The sequence below is a fragment of the Aotus nancymaae genome, unplaced genomic scaffold, assembly GCF_030222135.1.
Source record: "Aotus nancymaae isolate 86718 unplaced genomic scaffold, 86718_ANA_hifiasm-v0.15.2.pri h1tg000122l, whole genome shotgun sequence".
NCBI classification, from domain to species: Eukaryota; Metazoa; Chordata; class Mammalia; order Primates; family Aotidae; genus Aotus; species Aotus nancymaae.
The window spans coordinates 2,470,503-2,491,695 of record NW_026988537.1 but is presented as its reverse complement, the minus strand read 5'-3'; the positions used below and the strand labels follow the sequence as shown (position 1 = coordinate 2,491,695).

General features: G+C 37.8%; 2 protein-coding genes across 7 annotated transcripts in view; one reads left to right on the top strand and one right to left on the bottom strand.

The window, feature by feature from the left end:
* The window catches only part of ARHGAP29 (Rho GTPase activating protein 29), a 76,681-nt gene extending 61,989 nt beyond the window's left edge, over positions 1–14,692 (top strand). For all 4 annotated transcript variants that reach the window (XM_012444877.3, XM_012444876.2, XM_012444875.3 and 1 more), the window contains 8 exons: positions 734–832; positions 1,802–1,941; positions 2,228–2,416; positions 2,995–3,132; positions 7,520–7,752; positions 8,982–9,309; positions 9,581–9,689; positions 12,529–14,692. In XM_012444877.3, the coding sequence (XP_012300300.2) occupies positions 734–832; positions 1,802–1,941; positions 2,228–2,416; positions 2,995–3,132; positions 7,520–7,752; positions 8,982–9,309; positions 9,581–9,689; positions 12,529–13,409 (2,117 nt within the window). In that variant the 3' untranslated portion in view covers positions 13,410–14,692. The remainder of the gene's footprint in view (positions 1–733; positions 833–1,801; positions 1,942–2,227; positions 2,417–2,994; positions 3,133–7,519; positions 7,753–8,981; positions 9,310–9,580; positions 9,690–12,528) is intronic.
* LOC135272661 (neuroblastoma breakpoint family member 4-like) overlaps positions 1–21,193 on the bottom strand; it is a 387,040-nt gene that overhangs the window by 157,159 nt on the left and 208,688 nt on the right. The gene's annotated exons all lie outside the window — the stretch shown is intronic.

Here is a 21,193-nt window from a genome sequence, read left to right as displayed (position 1 = left end):
TTAAAATAATTTGTAAAGGCCTTTCTGACTCTGAATCTGAAACTGTCAAGGCCTTACATTAAGGTGAACTCTTCTACTTAAATATAGGCCTGTGCAGGGAGTACATAAGCCTCATTCCCAGTTGAGCTACTTCCAAACATGCTTTGATACATATGGCAGTGTCCTTTGCTGACATAGCTTCTATCCTGTGATCTCAACTACCTGCCAGTATAACTGGGCTATTGTTCCTGGTTCCCAGTCTCCCATCTTGCCAGTAACATAAATGTGATGTTACTGTTGAGTTGTTATATTCAAAGATTTTTGTATATTAGAAAGCTTTTGGTTGTATTGTATACATTTATAACTTAATTCAGCAAACATTCAATGACAACTTTACTGTTGTGCCAGCTACTCTGTCACAGAGCAGGTATTAGACATGGATGGAAAATATCAGCTATACTTGTGGAGTTTACAGTCTCTAGTACTTACTATCAGAAATTGGCAATAAGTGTTATTGGACTACATGAGCATCAGTTTTAAATTTGTTTGAGAAAGTCAGATTTGGTTAAATTTCCTTTTGTTCCCAGGAATGAGTATCAAAATTCCCTGTTACCCAGAGTATGAGAATGGAAGCAAATTTTACATCGAAGCTAATAAAATAGTATGACTTGTGTTATTTCAAAAGTGTTGTCATTTCCCATTTTGAAAATTCTACAATGAATGGTCAGGTAATTATATCCACAATTTCTTTTAGGAGACTTTCATCGAAAACTTCCACGAACACCATCCAGTGGAACTATGTCCTCTGCAGATGATCTAGATGAAAGAGAGCCACCTTCCCCTTCAGAAGCTGGTATTGTATTTATCCTAATGAAGTCCCACTAAAGCAGCTGAATCAGTAGCACTGCGTGATACTAGAAAAATGGTATAATTTTAAAGAATTAATACTTTGTTGTATATTAAACAACAAAAATTACCATGACTTAAATATATCCCAACAATTATGTATAAGTATGGGTTGGTAATGTATTAACCAGATGTTACAAATACAAAGATAAGAATAGGTAGCAAAACTACTTGATGTAAAATGTACTGGCATGGTGCTAAAATAACAGGCTAGAGACCATGCATTTTCATAAATCTAATAGTATGACTTAGTGTTAAAAGGGTTACAGTGCATAAGAAATTCTAAAAACCTTCTTCAAAAGAAACAATGCAAGAAACCAAGCAAGAAAAGGAAATAAGTATACTTCTTGAGGACAAGGAAGTTGTGGATGTTGAAGGATAAAGTTAAATCAGTTACCTTAATGACTTGAATTAGATTCATACACATTAGTTTTGTATCATTTCCTAAATTAATGAAGTATCTGACCTCCAGTATAATATTCATATGTAACTAGCTAATATTAACCATAATTTTATAATGAATTAAGAATAACTTTATCTGTAATGCAGATAATGCTAACACTCTAACCTCATACAACTGTGAACACCCTTCCCAGCTCTATAAAAGGGCATATTAATATAACAGTGTAAATATGCTGATTCTGAAAACATTGTGCCATATTATTTTAGAATTATCTTAGTGACTTGGTGATGATTTTTATTCATAGCTAAAATCCTTGATAAATGGTATGCCTTTTAAGAGATCTATAAGTTGGATCTACAAATTGGATGCTAAGCAACTATTTTGATATTACAGCTTCAAAGCTTTTTATAATATATGAATGATTACAGAGTTTAAAGAGTATTCAAAATATGGTATCACATGGTATAATTTTTCTATCATTTTATAATTTTTATAAATTGTTTCTGTTGCAAGGACCCAATTCCCTTGGAACATTTAAGAAAACATTGATGTCAAAGGCAGCTCTCACACACAAGTTTCGCAAATTGAGATCCCCCACGAAGTGTAGGGATTGTGAAGGCATTGTAGTGTTCCAGGGTGTTGAATGTGAAGAGGTAAGATCTTTCTGGAATTTTATTGGCCCTTTTATGCTTTTCACTTTATACTTTTTTGTTATTAATTTTACTTTTTAGGATCTTTTGCAAATATATGTTTAATAAATTGTACTACAGTATGCCTTCTAAAATTTTATATTTTGTTTTGTTGTTAAATCTGTTTCGAATAGCACAAGTTATGCCTCTTAAACTCATTTTTATTATGTTTCCCTCCACCTGCAGTTTGCCCAGTTGTGAATAGTTTTAAGGTTAAATTAACCAGTTTCAAACCGTCATTTTCTTGTAGTGTCTCCTTGTTTGTCATCGAAAGTGTTTGGAAAATTTAGTCATCATTTGTGGTCATCAGAAACTTCCAGGAAAAATACACTTATTTGGAGCAGAATTCACACAAGTTGCAAAAAAGGAACCAGATGGCATCCCTTTTATACTCAAAATATGTGCCTCAGAGATTGAAAATAGAGCTTTGTGTCTACAGGTACATTATAACTCTTAAAATTTTAAAAAGCATGAATGGCTATGTAACCTATCTAATGAAAAGGAGACTTTAAAGGAAAATAATGCTTACTGTATTTTTTGTTTTGTTTTGTTTCTGAGACAGGATCTCGCTCTATTGCCCAGGCTAGAGTGCAGTGGCATGATCACTGCTTACTGCAGCCTTGACCTCCCAGGTTCAAGCAACCCTCCTACTTCAGCCTCCTGAGTAGCGGGGATCATAGGCACGTGCCAAGATGCCTGACTGATTTTTAAAAAAATTTTTTTTATAGCGATGGGGTCTCCTTATGTTGCCCAGGTTGGTCTTGAACAACTAGGTTCAGGTGATCATCCCACCTTCGCCTCCCAGGCACATAGCCAATGCATCATATTTAATAACTGAATTTATTCAGATTTCTATGGAAAATGTTACCTCATTTGGCCTTAAATTGTTTTTTTCTAAAATACTAATAAAATTTGAAATAGAGTGAAAAGATTGAAAATCAAATATATGTAGGTATCTGCGTTTAGCCATTTGTACTAAAGAAAAATTTTGCAAAATTTTTTTCTTTTCTATTCAAGGGAATTTATCGTGTGTGTGGAAACAAAATAAAAACTGAAAAACTGTGTCAAGCTTTGGAAAATGGAATGCACTTGGTAGACATTTCAGAATTTAGTTCACATGACATCTGTGACGTCTTGAAATTATATCTTCGGCAGGTAACATTTTTATCCTTGAAACCTACCATTAAATTAAAAACAGCAAAAATGTGATTTATATTTTGCTGATAACATTTGCTATACATGGTTTTTCATTGGCATAGACCATATGAGTATCTTGCTAATTATTAGTGCACAGAGCAAAGACTGTGTGAAATATATGTACAGTTTAAAGAATAATAAAAACAAACTCATCTCCCATCACCCACCTTAAGAAAATATAATATTACAATACCTTATAAAAGACCCTCATGTTTCTCTTCCAAGTTACATCCCCCTAACTCCACCAGGGCAGTCTTTAATATTCATAACTCTCTCTCTTAATAGTTTTAATACTTGTTATTTATTCCTAAACAATGTATTGTTAAGCTTTGGAAAACTGACTTGAAAGCTTAAATCTAGCTGTGTAAGCAAAGCCCAGTGTCCACACTGTTATATGAAATAAATAAAACAGTCTGGATCGTAGGCTGGCTTTGCCTTTGTTATTTTAAAATAGCCATTGTGATAGGTTAGTGAGCAAGGTCATGAATCCATCCTGGGAACTCAAAATTTACTACCTTTGGAGCATTGGTAAGGACTATCCTATAAGCTGGGTACTGCACATTCTAGCAGGAATGTGGTTTATTAGGCTGCTTTATTATTATTATTATTATTTTAATTCACTCATTGTTATACCTGTAGTTTGCAGGAGTAGGTCCAAAGAGTACTCGGTAGGATGAAGTAAATGACTTTAGTAGCATCAAGCAGCAGCTCATGGAGGGATTGCAAGAACTTAATTAGCACATTGTTATGAGCCAAGTACAAAAAAAAGATCTGAGCCAAGCTTAGCTGACATTCTGTCCTTGGGTGAAAATGAAGAGATAATGTCAGAGAGAATAGCGATGATAGTCCTCAACATAAATCTCTGCAGTTCTGTTCCTCCCATCTGGATCCTTTTAAAAAAATTATTTTTCAAATTGACATATAATAATTGTACACATTTACAGAATACACAGCGATGTTTTGATGTATGTAATGCATAGTGGTCAGATCGGGGTAATTAGCTATAATCTCAAACATTTATCATTTCTTTGTTGGGAACATTCAATATCCTCCTTTTAGTTATTCGAAAGAATATAATATATTATTGTTAACTACAGTCATCTTACAGTGGTATAAAACACCAGAACTAGGCCAGGTGTGGTGGTTCATGCCTATAATCCCAGCACTTTGGGAGGCCAAGGCAGGCAGATCACTTGAGGTCAGGAGTTCAAGACCAGTCTGGCCAACATGGTGAAACCCCATCTCTACCACAAATACAAAATTTAGCCAGGCATGGTGGTGCATGCCTGTAATCCCAGCTACTCTGGAGGCTGAGGCAGGAGAATTGCTTGAGCCCAGGAGGAGGAGGTTGCAGTGAGCCTGGGTGACAGAGCAAGATTCCATCTCAAAAAAAGAACACCAGAACTTATTTCTCCTTATTAGCTATAATTTTGCACTGGATTTTTAAAAACAGGGTAACTAGCTGCCATCCTGTGATATCTCTTTTCCACCTTTCCCTCTTTTATGAGGAAACACCCGTCATGTCTTCCCTTTTCTTTCCATTCTCCTGTTTTGATCATGCCCATACTTAAGCAAGGTAGAATAGGAGTAAATATTTAAAACTTTATTTATCCGTGAATGTCTTTATATTCTACTCTCTTGAATGGAAAAGTCATTGTGTTGATAGTGTGGAAGGTTCTAATATTCTAGGCTGAAAATTATTTTTCTTTAGAAATTTGGAGGGTTTTTTTGTTCTCTTTGAAGCCTGAAATCCTCATTTGTGACTCCTTGTATATGGCCTATGATTTTTGTCTCCTTGAAAGCTTGTAGAATCTTCTTTTTCTCCCGTTATCCTAAAATTTCATAGGTGTGTGTCTTGATGTGGGTATATTTTATCCACTATTCAGGGCTCTCTGTGAGTGCTGCCAATCCTGGTTAATCCTTTATTTTTGAACCTTCCCATTTTGCTGCTCATTTCCTCCCCTCTATTTTCTCTCTGCTTTCCCTCTGGAACTCTTACTTGGATACAACCTGGACAGGTTCTCTAGTTCCCTTATCTTTTTTCTATCATTCATTTCTTTTTTGTTTTTGTTTTCTTACAACACTTTCTAAGAGATTTCCTCAGCTTTATCTTTCTCCCTTGCTATGAACTATTTTATTCCTGGAATCATGTATTAATGTCCCAGAACTCTGGTTTTTGTTCTTTCTGCAACTTATTTTCTTTTTTAATGACTACAATATCTGAGGATATTTATAGTTTTTTTTTAAAGGATTCTTTTCTTGGCTTATTCTCTAGCCTTGTCCAATAGAAATATAATGTGAGCCACATATACAATATTGAATTTTCTAGTAGCCACATAAACAAACAGGTGAAATTAAGTTTAATATTTTATTTAACATACTGAAAATATCATTTAAACTTTTGATCAGTATTTTTAAATGATTAACGAAATAATTTTACCTTTTTTTGTTAGTGAGTCTATAAAATCTGAATATTGCTCATTTAAAGCACATCTCAGTTTAGGCCAGCCACATTTCCAGTGCTCAGTGGCCATATGTGGCTTGTGGCCACCATATTAACAGCACAGTTCTAGACCTTTATGTTGGTTTTTTTTCTACTCGGTTTGATTTCTGTCTTCGTGGTTGTCTGCTTAAAATGAATCTGTTTTGAAGCTCTTACACATGTGAAGGCTTTGAAGACTTTGAGCTTTATTGTAGGGTGATCTGGGTGGGCTGTTTGGGAGACACTTAATGCCTCTGTCTCTGTAGGTCCCTGCTTCTGGGCCAGTCTTGATACCCCAGAGACGGTCTTTCCTTGCCTAGAGTGTGGTACCCGTCCTAGAAGAGCCAAGCAGACTAAGAAGGCCTCAGGATCTCTACATTTAGCACAGCATGTAGAGTCACTAAATCCCCATTTTCAGATGGTTGCCTATCTGTCTGTCCTTTGTGTTTGACATTGCCCATCCAGAGACCTTCTGTTTTATGCTGCCCAGAGAAGAAATCTTGAGACTTCTCGGGAAGAGGCTACTCAGAAGTGTGAAGTTGTGACAGGAATCTACAGATTTAATCCTTCTCAGATAGCCCAACTTCCAGCAGAATCAGGAGACCTAGTGCTGACAGTGCCTGAGTCTCCTTAGGATTCTGTCAGTCATGTTGGTTCACAGTTTGAGATTTCAGCTTTCTCAGAGCTGCTAAGTCAGTACTTTCTCATTTGTTTTTCAAGTCTTCAGCTTATGAAGTCTCCTCTCCTGTTCTCCCAGTCCTGTGTGCTAACTGTATTTTAGTGGGATTACAGGGAAAGAAATTGGGTATAATTGTTGGATCTGCCATGTTAACCCAGGAAACTACTGGTATATCTTTAATCACATTTTACAGGACTCTCAACTGAAAAATAGAGGCCAAGTACCTTTGAATGGCTCAATCTCATAACGAATCATTCTGTATCTCTTCTAGCCAGGCAAGGAGAGGAAATGAATGGGGTCTAATACTATCGGTTCTCGTTCTGTTTCAGAAATATTATGTGACAGACTTTCATGTGGGAAACCATTCTCAATTCTTAAAACACATGTTAGAGAGTAGACTTCATTCTACTCATTTACTGTATGGGAAACCTGAAGCTCCAAGAGGTTAAGTGACTTTCCTTCAGATCCCAGAGTGGTGTAGGTAGACATTGATCTCAGGGCTGCCCCTCCTTAGTACCAGCAGAGGAAACCAGAGAAAAGGGCACGTACCTCACCACAGATAAAATAGGACATCAGGTAGTAATCAGAGGTACCCTGTATTTCACCACACAGCAAGTGGAAACATTGAAATTCGTTATGACACTGGGCAGGTCAAAATGGCATGCCCTTTGTTAGTTTGAGAAGGTACTTTTTCTTTGACCTACTTATGGCAATTCAAGGTGTATTTTAAAAATTAGATAAATAAAATGTCGACAGTATTTTTGTTCTTGCTGTTTTTCCCATATCAATAAAAATCAGTTTATTAGCCTTTTTAATTAATTTATTTCATGCATTATCCTGGGTTTTTTTCCGGAAAACAGTTGAAGATAATACTAACTTTGGGGGAGTCATGAATGTAACTGGTAGAGGATATATATCAGACTTGTAAAATTCCATCATGCAGCTTTAGGTTTAGTTTTACTGATTATCAGTTACATTGTTTTAATACAGACACAATTTATGATGATGATTCTAGATTTACCTTATAGACCACATCTGTATCAAATATATACATTGCTAAATGTGGATTGACTTTAAATCTTAATATAAAGGGACATGCCAAATCACTCTGTAACTGTCAGTAATAGTTGATTATTAACAGAAAAAATAGAATACTCACCACTAATGTATTTTTATTTCTTTAGCTCCCAGAACCATTTATTTTATTTCGATTGTACAAGGAATTTATAGACCTTGCAAAAGAGATCCAACATGTAAATGAAGAACAAGAGACAAAAAAGGATAATCCTGAAGACAAAAAATGGCCAGATATGTATATAGAAATAAACAGAATTCTTCTAAAAAGCAAAGACCTTCTAAGACAATTGCCAGCATCAAATTTTAACAGTCTTCATTATCTCATAGTACATCTTAAGCGGTAAGAATTCTATGTAACTAGAGCGTCCGTTAGTGGGCAGTTGATTCGTTTTTGTTTTTAATTGTGGTAAAATCCACATAACAAAATTTACCTTCTTAGCCATTCTTAAGTGTTAAGTGTGTTCATATTGTTGCAGTGTTACTTTTAAAATGAACATTTCATTTCCAATATGTGTAAGGACAAGGGAGACATTGAAGATATGTGTACATGCAGCCAACATAGTTCCCTCAGATGCCTCCTGTGTGCCAGGCTCTGGCTGGCTAAACAAGAATGAAAACGTAGGGTTTCAGCCATCTGTTGGTCTCATCAGCTTGGGGGACAGATCTGCAGACAAGGAGAGTACAGCGTCATTGTTGTATCAGCTATGCTCAACATGCAGAGGAAGATTGCATGGTGGTGGCGTAAACCAGAGGAGATAGCCCTTGAGTCAGACGTAAAGAACCAAGTAGTATCTTGGTAGACAGAATTACACAGAAGAGCGTTCCAGGCACAAAGTCATAGACACGGAGACACAAGAGCGCATTGTGCGTCTGAGAAACGTAAGTGAATTAGTTAGGCTATACAGTGCAGCAGGCAGTAGCAGAAACTGAGCCAGATAGAGGCCTGATGAAGTCTTGCATGCCTGGCAGGTGTGTTGACCATCTTCCTTTGGTACCCACTAAAGAATTTTGAGCCAGGAATTTGACAGGCTCAGATTTGCCTTTTAGATTTTTCTGGCAGCAATATGGAAACTAGGTTGGAGAGGAGGCCTTTATTACAGTTCAGAGCTCCTGGAATAGTCATAGCAATGAATGGTGGTAAGAGCTTGAAGTGAGGCCAGAGGACTGGGAATGGCGTTGGAACTGAGATCTTCAGAAGGGAAAATCATCAAGACTTGAAGACTAGAGATGGGCAGTGAGAGAACTGACATTGATGTTTAGGTTCCTAGAATAAGGGCTTGGAAGGATATACTGTATACTGAGATGGGAGCAGTTTTTAGGGGTATTTTTTCTTTCTGCTGGCAAAACTGCAGTAGTTCCTTTTACTTGAAATTTATTCCAATACTGTGAAACTCTATTTGGCATGTGGTTAATATTTTAATCAAATAAATGTAACATTTTCCTAGACTTTTTCCCCCTGGTATTCTTGCGCAGGTCATTTTTCCTCCACCCTCTCTATCCCATAGTTAACTGCAATCAAGGAACTCTAATAGGCAAATCTCATACAATTTTATGTGTTCTGCTTTGCAGGGTAGTAGATCATGCAGAAGAAAACAAGATGAATTCCAAAAACTTGGGGGTGATATTTGGACCAAGTCTCATTAGGCCAAGGCCCACAACTGCTCCTATTACCATCTCCTCCCTTGCAGAGTATTCAAATCAAGCCCGCTTGGTAGAGTTCCTCATTACTTACTCACAGAAGATCTTCGATGGGTCCCTACAGCCACAAGATGTTATGTGTAGCACAGGTGTTGTTTCACCTCAGGTTGATCAAGGCTGTTTTCCAAAGCCTCTGTTATCACCAGAAGAAAGAGACACTGAACGTTCCATGAAGTCACCATTTTTTTCTTCAAAGGAAGTGAGTTTTGACCTTTATGAAATTATATTAGAACTTTGTAATGTTTATGTTAATAAGTTAAAAATCTTTGAACTGTTTATTTTGAGTTTGTGTTTTACTTCTTCCATTTTAAAAATTATCTTCCATCCACACTGCCATGTGTGTACCTATGCAACAATCTTGCATGTTCTTCACATGTACCCCAAAACCTAAAATAAAAAAAAAGCTAGAAGACAACCATTTGCATAATAATATATTTTTAAATAGAAAAAAAATTATCTTCCATCAACAGGATATCCATACTGCAGAGAATGAAAGCAAAATTTTTGAACGAGCTACATCATTTGAGGAATCGGAACGCAAGCAAAATGCATTAGAAAAATGTGATGCATGTCTCAGTGGTGAGTAGCCATGTAAAAAAAAAATGTATGTGTGTGTGTATATATATACACACACACACACACACACACACACATTTGCCGACTTAAAGCTTTGCCAGTAGAACCATGATTAAAGCCAAGGTGAGGGGAGATGAGCGAAGCCAGAGAATGAACCTTTATTAGTTAGCAAATCTTGGCTAGCCATTGAGAAAGTTGCCTTTTAATGTACCTTGGCATTTAAATGAATGTCATTCTATTCATAAAAGTCTTTCTTACTATAAGACATCTTGGAGTTTATAAGTGTTTTTTATGTTTCTTCTGAATTTTGTTTTTGTTTCTGCTTTTTGTCATCTGCTAAAATCAAGGTAGAAATGTGTTGAGCAATGTGATATTCCTTAGAACCTTCGGGTTCCATAGTTCAGTGCATTGAACTAACTGCTCATATGAAGTCAGACTAGACTCCTGAAATTCAAAAGATTTAGAGTCCTGCTTTTTTTTGACATGCTTTTTACCTGTGGCCTACTTTTAACCCGTTAAACACACAGATGTTTATGTCTTTTATTTCCTTGACTAACAATCATTTTATTTACTTATTTTCTCTTTATGATATTAGTTGCTGTCATTGCTAGTTGTTAAGCTGGTGGAAAAGCTTTCATTAGGTATTGTCATTTCTGCATTGTTGTAGCTAAATTCCAGTTTTTCACATTGCAGCCATGTATGTTAAATTTAATGTGTAATCAAGTATCAGTGAGTATAGGGTCTAAAAAGGAAAGGAGGGCCAGTTGTGGGGCTCATGACTGTAATCCCAGCACTTTGGGAGGTCAAGGCAGGCTGATCACCTGAAGTCAGGAGTTTGAGACCAGCCTGGCCAACATGGAGAAACCCCGTCTCTACTAAAAATACAAAAATTAGCCAGGTATGGTGGCAGGTGCCTGTAATCGCAGCTATTCGCTTGAACCCGGGAGGCGGGGGTTGCAGTGAGCCATTGCCCTCCAGGCTGGGCAACAATAGTGAAACTCTGTCTCAAAAAAAAAGGAAAGGAACTAACATTCATCAAGTACCTGCCTGTTCTGTGCTAAGCACTGTGCTTATTTGTTTGATTCCATTTGATCTTCATAACAGTTCTGTGTTATAAATAACATTATCCTCATTCAACCCATAACTAACAGTCTGAAAGAGACTAATGCCAAAGGTTGTGCTCCTAATACATTTGAACCCAGTTCTGTCTGATTCCTAAACCTAACCTTTTCACAACCCATGAAGCTTTTAGGAACAGTAATAATAAATGTCACTTTTCAGTGTTTATTACATACAAAATAATTTTAAGAACTTTTCTTAGTAGCTCATCTAGACTACATGGCAACATAGGTACATGTAGGAGTCTTTCTTCACAGATGAAGACAGTGGGATTGCCCAGCCCGGTGCAGAAGTGGCATGCAGGGCTGAGCCAGGACCCAGGCAACTGGGCTTCAGAGTCTGAACTCTTCTCCATTATGCTCTTAAGTTTTTTCCTCAGGATGCTTATAATGTACACTGGTGCTTATTGGTGCTTACAGTCCAATTGCAAGGAACCAGGTCCCTTAGAATGCTCTATAAATGTATGGAGGACCTGGGAAAGCCAATCAAAAGAGTCTTGGGCCAGGTGTGGTGGCTCTCACCTCTAATACCAGCACTTTGGGAGGCCGAGGTGTGCGGCTCTTCTCAGGTCAAGAGTTCAAGACCAGCCTGGCCAACATGTCTCTGTTAAAAATGCAAAAATTATCCAGTCATAATGGCAGGCACCTGTAATCCCAGCTATTTGGGAGGCTGAGGCAGGAGAAACACTTGAACTCAGGAGACAGAGGTTGCAGTGAGCAAGATCGTGCCACTGCACTCCAGCCTGGGTGACAGAGTAAGATTGTCTCAGGAAAAAAAAAAAAAAAGAGCCTTGGAACCCAGGGAAGAGAGGCAGCAGCCGCAGGTGTGGAAGAAGGTCAGATGAGACAACAACCAAAAAGTGACTGGTGGGCACCTGTCTGCAAACCACTGTCCAAGAGATGGAAAGAACTGCATGCTGTGCTTGGGGCTGCCTGCAGCCCAGAGTCAGGATGGTGTCAAGGCACAGAGTTGTTGGATGTGTTTCAGCAGTGAACAGAAAAGCAGGAGAGTGGAGGGCTGGAACATTCCTGGAATTGGAATTTGTTAGGATAGATGCAGCAAAAAAGCATAGAGTTAGAGGAACTGAGACTTCTAAGTGAGAAAACAGGGACTGTGGGTTCAGACTGCAGAAGAAAGAAAATCTGGGAGCAGATAGGGAAAATGGCTTTTTTTTTTAACTTAAAAGCATTCAGCCTTCATTTGACAGAATGGATGTTATGCTTTATTAGTTGATCAGATATGGAGAGTATCTAAGGCTTCTAATATGAATGCTGTCACTGAGTTGAGTGTAACCAACCGAAAAGCAGATTGAGCGAGTTGGCAAAATCCTTGGGATTCAGGGCACACTTACATCTGGTTGGTGTGTAAATTAGTGTCACTTTTCTGAGGTTAATTTTCCAATGTCTGCCTTTTGAAATTGTGATAGTCTTTTGACCCAGAAAGTACTTGTTTATGCACAGCACTTAAAAGAAAGTCACTCAGCAAGTTTTTTTTTTTTGTATTTTGTAGCTGTTCATCATATTGATTTAAATAAGTAAAAAATTTGAACTTTTAAATTCAATATACACCTTTAATACTGTGCAAATATTTAACTCCTCTGCATAGATAACTGAGAATATTATGTTGGAAAAAATATGTAAGACTCCTGTTGTCTTGATAGAGTATTCATCTCTAACTCATTCAGACTCTCAGATGAAATTAAATAGATTTCTTTCATTTTCAGATAAAGCACAGTTGCTTCTAGACCAAGAAGTTGAATTAGCATCCCAAAAGACAGAAGATGGTAAAAGCCCTAAGCCACTTTCTCTGAAATCTGATAGGTCAACAAACAATCTGGAGAGGCGTACTCCAAGGACCAAGATTAGACCTGTAAGTTTGCCTATAGATAGACTACTTCTTGCAAGCCCTCCTAATGGAAGAAATGGCAGAAATATGGGAAATGTAAATTTAGACAAGTTTTACAAGAATCCTGCATTTGAAGGAGTTAATAGAAAAGACACTGCTACTACTGTTTGTTCCAAATTTAATGGCTTTGACCAGCAAACTCTACAGAAAATTCAGGATAAACAGTATGAACAAAACAGTGTAACTGTCAAGACTACAGTGATTGTGCCCAGTGCACTCCAGGAAAAAGGAGTGACGACACCCCTCCAGATTAGTGGGGACCATTCTGTCAGTGCCACTCAGCCCAGTAAGCCATACATAGAGCCAGTCAGGTCGGTGAGAGAGGTATCTGAGAGACGGTCTTCGGATTCCTGCCCTCTTGCTCCTGTCAGAGCACCCAGAACACTGCAGCCTCAACACTGGACAACATTTTATAAACCACATGCTCCCGCCATCAGTGTCAGGGGGAATGAGGAGAAGCCAGCTTCACCCTCAACAGCAGTGCCTCCTGGCACAGCTCACGATCCCCAGGGTCTAATGGTGAAGTCAATGCCAGACCCACACAAAGCATCGGCTTGTCCTGGGCAGGGAACTGGTCAACCAAAAGAGAACTCTGAGGAAGTTGGCTTGCCTGATGTGAATCCAGCGTGTCAGAGACCTAGGCTAAAACGAATGCAACAGTTTGAAGACCTTGAGGATGAAATTCCACAATTTGTATAGGGTTGTCAAATTTCAGGGTTTTTTTTTTTTGTTGTGTTGTTTCGTGGTATTGTGCTTGTTTTATGAAAGAGTGTTTTGACAGGGCCCCTTTTGTATGGAACTGCTAAATCATGGATTTTGCCTTTTGTTGTTGTATTGTATTATCCTCTGTGGGTAATATTGAATGGTAGAATGTTTTCATAGGGTCACATTTGTGCCTTACTGAAATTATCTTTAAATTCTGTATTTGTGAAGTTGTGAATAATCTACGAGGATTCGTATTTTTTAAAAGGTCATTTGACTTCCCCCATAAAATGGTCCATTTGAATGCATCCCTAATATATGATATAGTTCTCAACTGATAGGTGCAATTGGGGAAAATCAGGTTTATTTTTTTTTGGAGTGAAACTATTGTAAGTGCTTATTTATAAAAGGAATGTTTTTGAATGCAAGTACCTAAAAAGATCTTTGTTTGGTATGAATATGTTTTTTTCCACACAATTTTATAGTGCATCTTTTACCATTTGTACTTTTTAAAGATATGTATGTAAGCTCTTATTTTTCAATTGGCAATTCACTTAATTTTTTAATGTTTACATAACGGCCAAAAGGCTTGCAAATCTGTATTTAACTGCATTTTATTAATTGCCAGTTTTTACATGTGATAGTCAATTGTACAAAGAAAATGCACTTAAACCCGTTTCTAAATTATATAGTTCAGTTTTATTGTATTTGGCTTTAGATGGTTTTAATACATTTGATAGTTTTTTACCCCTTGGCTTTATTTTATATAAACTTGTTTTTCAGCAGTTCTGAACTTTTTGGTATTTTATAAATGGTCCAAAAAATGCCTGTTTCGGAAGTTTTTAAGTTCAGTGCATTTCCTCTTGATATTGCCTGGGTTTTGTTAAAACCATTCCTTTTGTATGAAATGTTTTGACTTATGAATCATTTTATATACTCGCTCTACCTGGATTGTCAACTATTGAAAGAGTATATATTCCATCCAAATCAAGCTAAAATTTATTTAAGTTGATTCTGAGAGTACAGGTCAGTAAGCCTCATTATTTGGAATTTAAGAGAATGTATAGGTGATCATATCTGTTTCATTTATAAAATGTCCAGTTTTTAGGACTAGTACATTCCTGTTATTTTCTGAGTTTTATCATTTTGTCTAAAATAGGATATAAAAGGGACAAAAAATAAAGTAGCCTGTGTTTGTATGTGTGAATTACATTTCTACTAAATGTTTTTGTATGACTGTGTTATTCTTGGTTATGTATATATATCAACTTGTTAAATTATTTCAAGTTCTCATGGCTTCTTTTAAATTGTTGCCTCTTACAGTATGGGAGTTTAAGGTTAAGCCTTGTTTTTAGTCCTCATTGCACAAAATATACTGGAATCATATTACAGTGAAAACCTAAAAAGAAAATTAGAGCCAACATGTGTTGAGCTTTCTCTGTGTGCCAGGAACTTTACTAAGTTCCTACATAAATTATTTTATTTCAAGTTCACAGCAGCCTATAATGGGTGGGTAAGCATGTTGTTATTCCTGTGTTACAGATAGGGAAACTAAGGCTTAGTTAAATGACTTGCTTCTGTGTTCCACAGTTGTAACAGGTTGAGTCAAATCTCAAACACAGGGCTGTCAGATCTTGATGATTAGTGCTTTTAATGACTATGATTACTAAATAATACCTGGTAGTTTTTAACAATAGAAAATGCACCTTTAAAACTTTTTAATTGTGGTAAAATACACATAACATTTACCACTTGAACCATTCTCATTTTTAAGTATATAGTTCACTGGCATTAAATATATTCACATTGTTTTGCAACTATGAGCAGCTATTCATCTCTAGAACATTTTCATCATCCTGTACTTAAACTTAGAAAATGTACTTTTAAACTCCTTCAGTTTTCCTATTTAATATGTGGAGACAACCCAAAGGTTATATCATGTAATAAACTCATTTCTCTGTTTCCCTCACAGCTCAAAAATGAGAGTTTCACTTTTGGGTCCTTTCTGTCATTAGGGCTCCCTGGCATTTTGTCTAGTTTAGAGCCTTCAGCCTCTAGATGGTTTCTAGTTTCCTGAGGCCCTGAGGCAAATATCTCTTGCGAAGAGGTTGCTGTTGAGTATCCACGGTGTGCAAATGTGGCAGAAATCATTTATCCAGAAGTCGTTTTATGCCATATAGAAAGATGTGAGCAAAGGGAAAGGGCAACGGCAGGAGTTCTGTTAGTGCTGCCAGAACACCAGGAAGCCTCGTGGGGAAGCGTACTGTCCAAGGTTCTGAGAAGTCGTTTCTGAAGGATTGATCATAACTTCCCTAGCCATGTTTCACCTATGGAGAACTTAATTAGAATTTATGAGTACAATATGTTAAATTTTTAGTGTACCTTACTTAGGCAGTTTATTTGTATTGATGCAGGGACGAAGACTATGTGATTCCTAAAACTTGGTGCCTAGTGAACTCATAAGCAGATCGAATTGTACCTCAGTTATTTGGGTGATTTAAAGATGGTACTGTGGCTACACTATTTCCAGCTATCGTGTTACTTACAGCATTTATACAACTAGAAACATCTCTTTAAATGAAAACCATTGTATATTGTTAAATAACTTATAGTCAATGGAATTCTGTGGGTTTTTCTTTCCTAGGGCCAGGAAATTATGGTGATGTGTTGATATGATTACGTATGTAGACTATTCAATTAACATCTAGGGGTTAGCAAAGTTGCTACATTCACAATCAGTACGTAAGTCAGTAGTATTCCTGGAGATCAGCAACTAAGAGAAGTGAACGTTTTTAGAAAGATCTCTTCAATATCATTTAAAAATATAAAATACTGTACTTAAATCTAGGCCTGGCGTGGTGGCTCACACCTATAATCCCAGCACTTTGGGAGGCCGAGGCGAGTGGATCACGAGGTCAAGAGATCGAGACCATCCTGGTCAACATGGTGAAACCCTGTCTCTACTAAAAATACAAAAATTAGCTGGGCATGGTGGCACGTACCTGTAATCCCAGCTATTCGGGAGGCTGAGGCAGAAGAATTGCTTGAACCCAGGAGGCGGAGGTTGCCGTGAGCCTAGATCGTGCCATTGCACTCCAGCCTGGGTAACAAGAGTGAAACTCCGTCTCAAAAAAAAAAAAAAAAGAATAAATCTAACAAGGGACGTACAAGATCTTAATGGAGAAAATGTTAGACCATGTCAGGAAGCATTTAAGGAGATCTTAAATAAATGTAGCACTCTATAATGTACACAAATTAGAAGCCTCAGTCGTTCGTTTACTTCACATTTATTTATAGATTCAATGTTATCCCAGCCAAAACATTTCTTGCACCATTACCTCTATGTATGTTAGTGTATGTTTCCTTAAGATAAGGGCATTCCTGCATAACCATAGTACAACCATCAAATTTAGGAGACTGACATCGGCATCATAATGAAATCTAATCCATAGACCACATTCGATTTGCTGATTCTGATTGCCTCGGTAAAGTTCCTGTGTTCTATCATCCCAATCCATGACCACGTGGTGCATTTAGTTGTCCTATCTCTTGTTTCATTCAGTCCAGAACAGCTTTTCAGTTTTGTCTGCGACTTTTGAGGAGTATTGGCCAGTTTGTAAAATGTTCCTCAGTTTGGGTGTATCTATGTTTCCCGTAAGATTTAGGATAGATATTTTTGTCCAATACCACAGAAACAATGCTATATTCTCACTGTGTCATGCCAAGATGCACACAATGTCAATTTGTCCTATTCCTGGCGGTATTAATTTTGGCCACTTGGTTCAGATAGTATCTACTATGTTTCTCCATTGTAAAATTAAAATTAGGAAGTACTTTGTGAGGAGATTCTTAAAGATTGTAAGTGTCCTGTTTCTCATCAAATTTTCACCAGCTAGTTTGAGTCTATTGACATTACCTGACTGAATCAATTACTATTTTGGTTGTCAACTGGTGAGTCTATGACTTCTGCTTTGGTTGGCATCCTACCACTATAAGGAAGAGCTCTTCTTTCTCTATTCATTCATTTACTTAAATCAGCGTAGACTCACGAATGCCCACTTTATTCAGTAGGTTACAATGTATTACTGTCATTCATTTTCATGCTGAAATGTTCCCAGATTTGGTTTTCGGGAGTCTCTCATCTCAAAGGAACACAGCTGGCTTCTGTGTTCCTTTGAGATGCCTCATTACTTTTCCGGCTCTTATTTTTTTTACAAGCTCATCTTAAACTTTTTCCTACTCCCTACTCCAGGTCTAGAATTAGCCATTTTTCCAAGGAGCCCTGGTTTCTTTAAATGGGGAATGGTATATGGAAATGAAGACCTGAGAAAGGCTCACTGCCCTGTTGCTTAACAGCTCAAAGAAAAACGTGTGTCTACACACATGTAAGAATATTCACCTACTTCTATATGTATTTACATACATACTTATTGAAAACTTTGAGTTCACATTGACACCTTCAATCCTTTGGGGTTTAGTCTTCCCTTCCATCTTTGTAACTTCCTTGTTTCATAGAAACCTGACTCCCATAATCCTAAATAAATAATTTGTTCATTTTTCCTCCCTCCCTCAACCTATTGACAACGCCAGCTGCTGTCTCATCACACCTACACTGGGAGATTTAAAAATCCCCAGTCGTAGCTGCATCGGTCCTGACCGCACCAATCCCTGACATCCTCCCCAGCCTGGACCATGCAGCTGAATCCTTGACGTGTCAGTCCTGATGTGGTGACGTCAGTCCTGAGCATACCATTGGAATCTTAGGCTCCTGTCATCTGGCTGGAAGGGAGAGAGACAAATTCACAACCTTTTGATAATGAGCAAATTTTGAATACTTACTGAATTTACCAGAGAAAGTTTAAAAATGTACAGTTATACATATTTACCAGGAATGTTTAAACACAAACATTTTTTATGAAATTTATAGAAAATACTGAATTATGGTTCTCCCCTTTTTGGTCTTGGTTGTAACACCTTTTTAAATATTAACACTTCTTATAATAACTATATCATAGTACATTTTGTTAAGTGTCCTCACACTCAACCAATCTACTCTGCATACATAAAATAGCATGCGGTTTGGAAAATACATTAAATGACTAATTGGCTATGCTTCTGGGTTATAAGTTTTATTGGAGTTCATCTTCAGCTTACAACTAACAAAAAGCTGTACATCACATGAAAACGTGTCTCAGGTGTCTGGATACGGTCCTGCCTATTCATTACAGGATATTGTAAGTCTTCCTTTTATAGTGTTGACAGAATTGGAAACGAGATGAACAGTGACCATTATCAATGAAGCATTGCTCATTGATGACTATAACACAGCCTGACTATAAGAATGGCAAGATTTTATTTACAATTGCAGACACAGACCTGACATGCAATCATTCCCATCTGTCAAATTCTCTGTAGGTCATTTCATTTTATACCAGAAATTTGCTTTTTGAGATTACCTAGCAAAATAAAAAATGTTCTGTATCCAATTATTTTCATCAAAGTTGGAAGAGTTCATCTAGTAGTTGCCAAAAAAATCAGAATGTGTTGTGGTTCAACACAGGAGATTAGGATGGTGAACCAAGGTTTACGTATTCTCCATCAGCAAGTACAGGTAAATAACTCGCACAATTAAGATTCAATGCGAGTTTTAAATATTTTTTTGTTTTAAAACTGGATCATAAATGCAGAAGCGTGTACATATACATGTATCATTTAAAGAATGACTATAAAATGAATTCCCACTTGCCCCAACACCCTTAACAGGACATCAAGGAACCACCAAGACGCCCCTTCCTGATCACACGCCTGACTCTTCTTGAAGCAGATGTAACCACTATCTTGATTTTTATGTTAATCATTCCTTGGCAAAAAACAAACAAAAAAAAAAACTATACAATTTTAACTATAATTTATTTTTTCTTTTTTAAAAAACTAAAGTATTTCACTGGGTATGTATATTGCAGTATATTATTAATCCCACTGTTGATGGGCATTTAGGTTGCTTTCACTTTTTTTGCTACTATGAATAATGTTATATTGAAACTTATTTTTTTCTTCACTTTTTTTGTTTTTTTTTGTTTTGTTTTGTTTTTGAGATGAAGTCTCACTGTGTCATCCAGGCAGGAGTGCAGTAGTATGATCCTTGGCTCACTGCGACCTCTGCCTTCCTGGTTCAAGCAATTCTCTTGCCTCAGCCTCCTGAGTAGCTGGGACTACAGGTGCATGCCACCACACCCACTAATTTTTGTATTTTTTAGTAGAGACAAGGTTTCACCATTTTGGCCAGGCTGGTCTTGAACTCCTCACTTCAAGTGGTCGGCCTGCCTCGGCCTCCTGAAGTTGTAGGATTACAGGTGTGAGTCACCGCGCCCAGCCCTTCATTCACTTTTTCTTTTTTTTTTTGATACTGAGTCTCCCTCTGTCACCCAGGCTGGAGTGCAGGGGTGTGATCTCAGCTCACTGCAACCTCCTCCTCCTGGGTTCAAGTGATTCTCCTGCCTCAGCCTCCTGAGTAGCTGGGATTACAGGCACCTGACACCACACCTAGTTAATTTTTGTATATTTAGTAGAGACAGGGTTTCACCACGTTGGACAGGCTGGTCTTAAACTCCTGACCTCAAGTGACCCGCCTGCCTCTGCCTGATGAAACTAGGGACACTGAGTTGTGGAATAGATCTGTGAGGGCAGCACCTACATCTTTGAAGAGCCCTGTAATTGCTCTTCTCTGTATGTCAGATCTAATGATGGAAACTGCAGTCACTCAACTATAAAATTTAAATACACTGGGAATAATTGGATCCTGAGGTGGCAGGGACCAAGTGGTGACACTCAACCATCAAAGGCAAGGTGGGTGTAGCTACCATAATAATAGCAGAGGCAAAGCGGCAATCAGAATAGCCTGACTTGTGTAGAGCTCCGGCACTGGCTAATTAATCATGGTGTTCCTAGAAGTGAAATGGATAGGAGGCCTGCTGCATTCCTACTTAATTTATTCAAACAGAAAATTACTAGGTTGAATAGACAAAAGACTAATTTGAATTATAAAAGCAAAGAATCATGGCCCCTCCATCAGTTTCCAGACTTGAGCCAGTTTACAGACCCAGAACTTCTTGAATGAGGGGGAGGCCAGGTCCCCTTGAGAAAGGACCCACTAATTGACCCACTGACAATTTATGCAGTGAATATTTTTCCCATTCTTACCCAAAGAGATCTCCGGCCTTTTACCAGGGTAACCACACGGGGGAAAGGGAAATGATCAGACATTTCGGGGACACTGGCTCTGAGCTGAAGTTGATTCCAGGGGACCCAAAACGTCACTGTGGTCCTCCGGTTAAAGTCAGGGCTTATGGAGATCAGATAATTAATGGAGTTTTAGTGCAAGTCCAACTTACAGTGGGTCCAGTGGGTCCCCAGACTCATCCTGTGGTTATTTCCCCAGTGCCAGAATGCATAATTGCCATAGACATACTTAGCAGCTGGCAGAACCCCCACATTGGCTCCCTGACTGGTAGGATGAGGGCTATTATGGTGGGAAAAGCCAAACTGAAGCCATTAAAGCTACCTCTACCTAGAAAAATCATAAATCAAAAACAATATCACATCCCTAGAGGGACTGTGAAGATTGGTGCCACCATCAAGGACTTGAAAGATTCAGGGGTGGTGATTCCCACCACATCCTGCTCAACTCTCCCATTTGGCCTATGCAGAAGACAGATGGATCTTGGAGACTGACACTGGATAGTCATAAGCTTAACCAAGTGATGACTCCAGTTGTAGGGGCT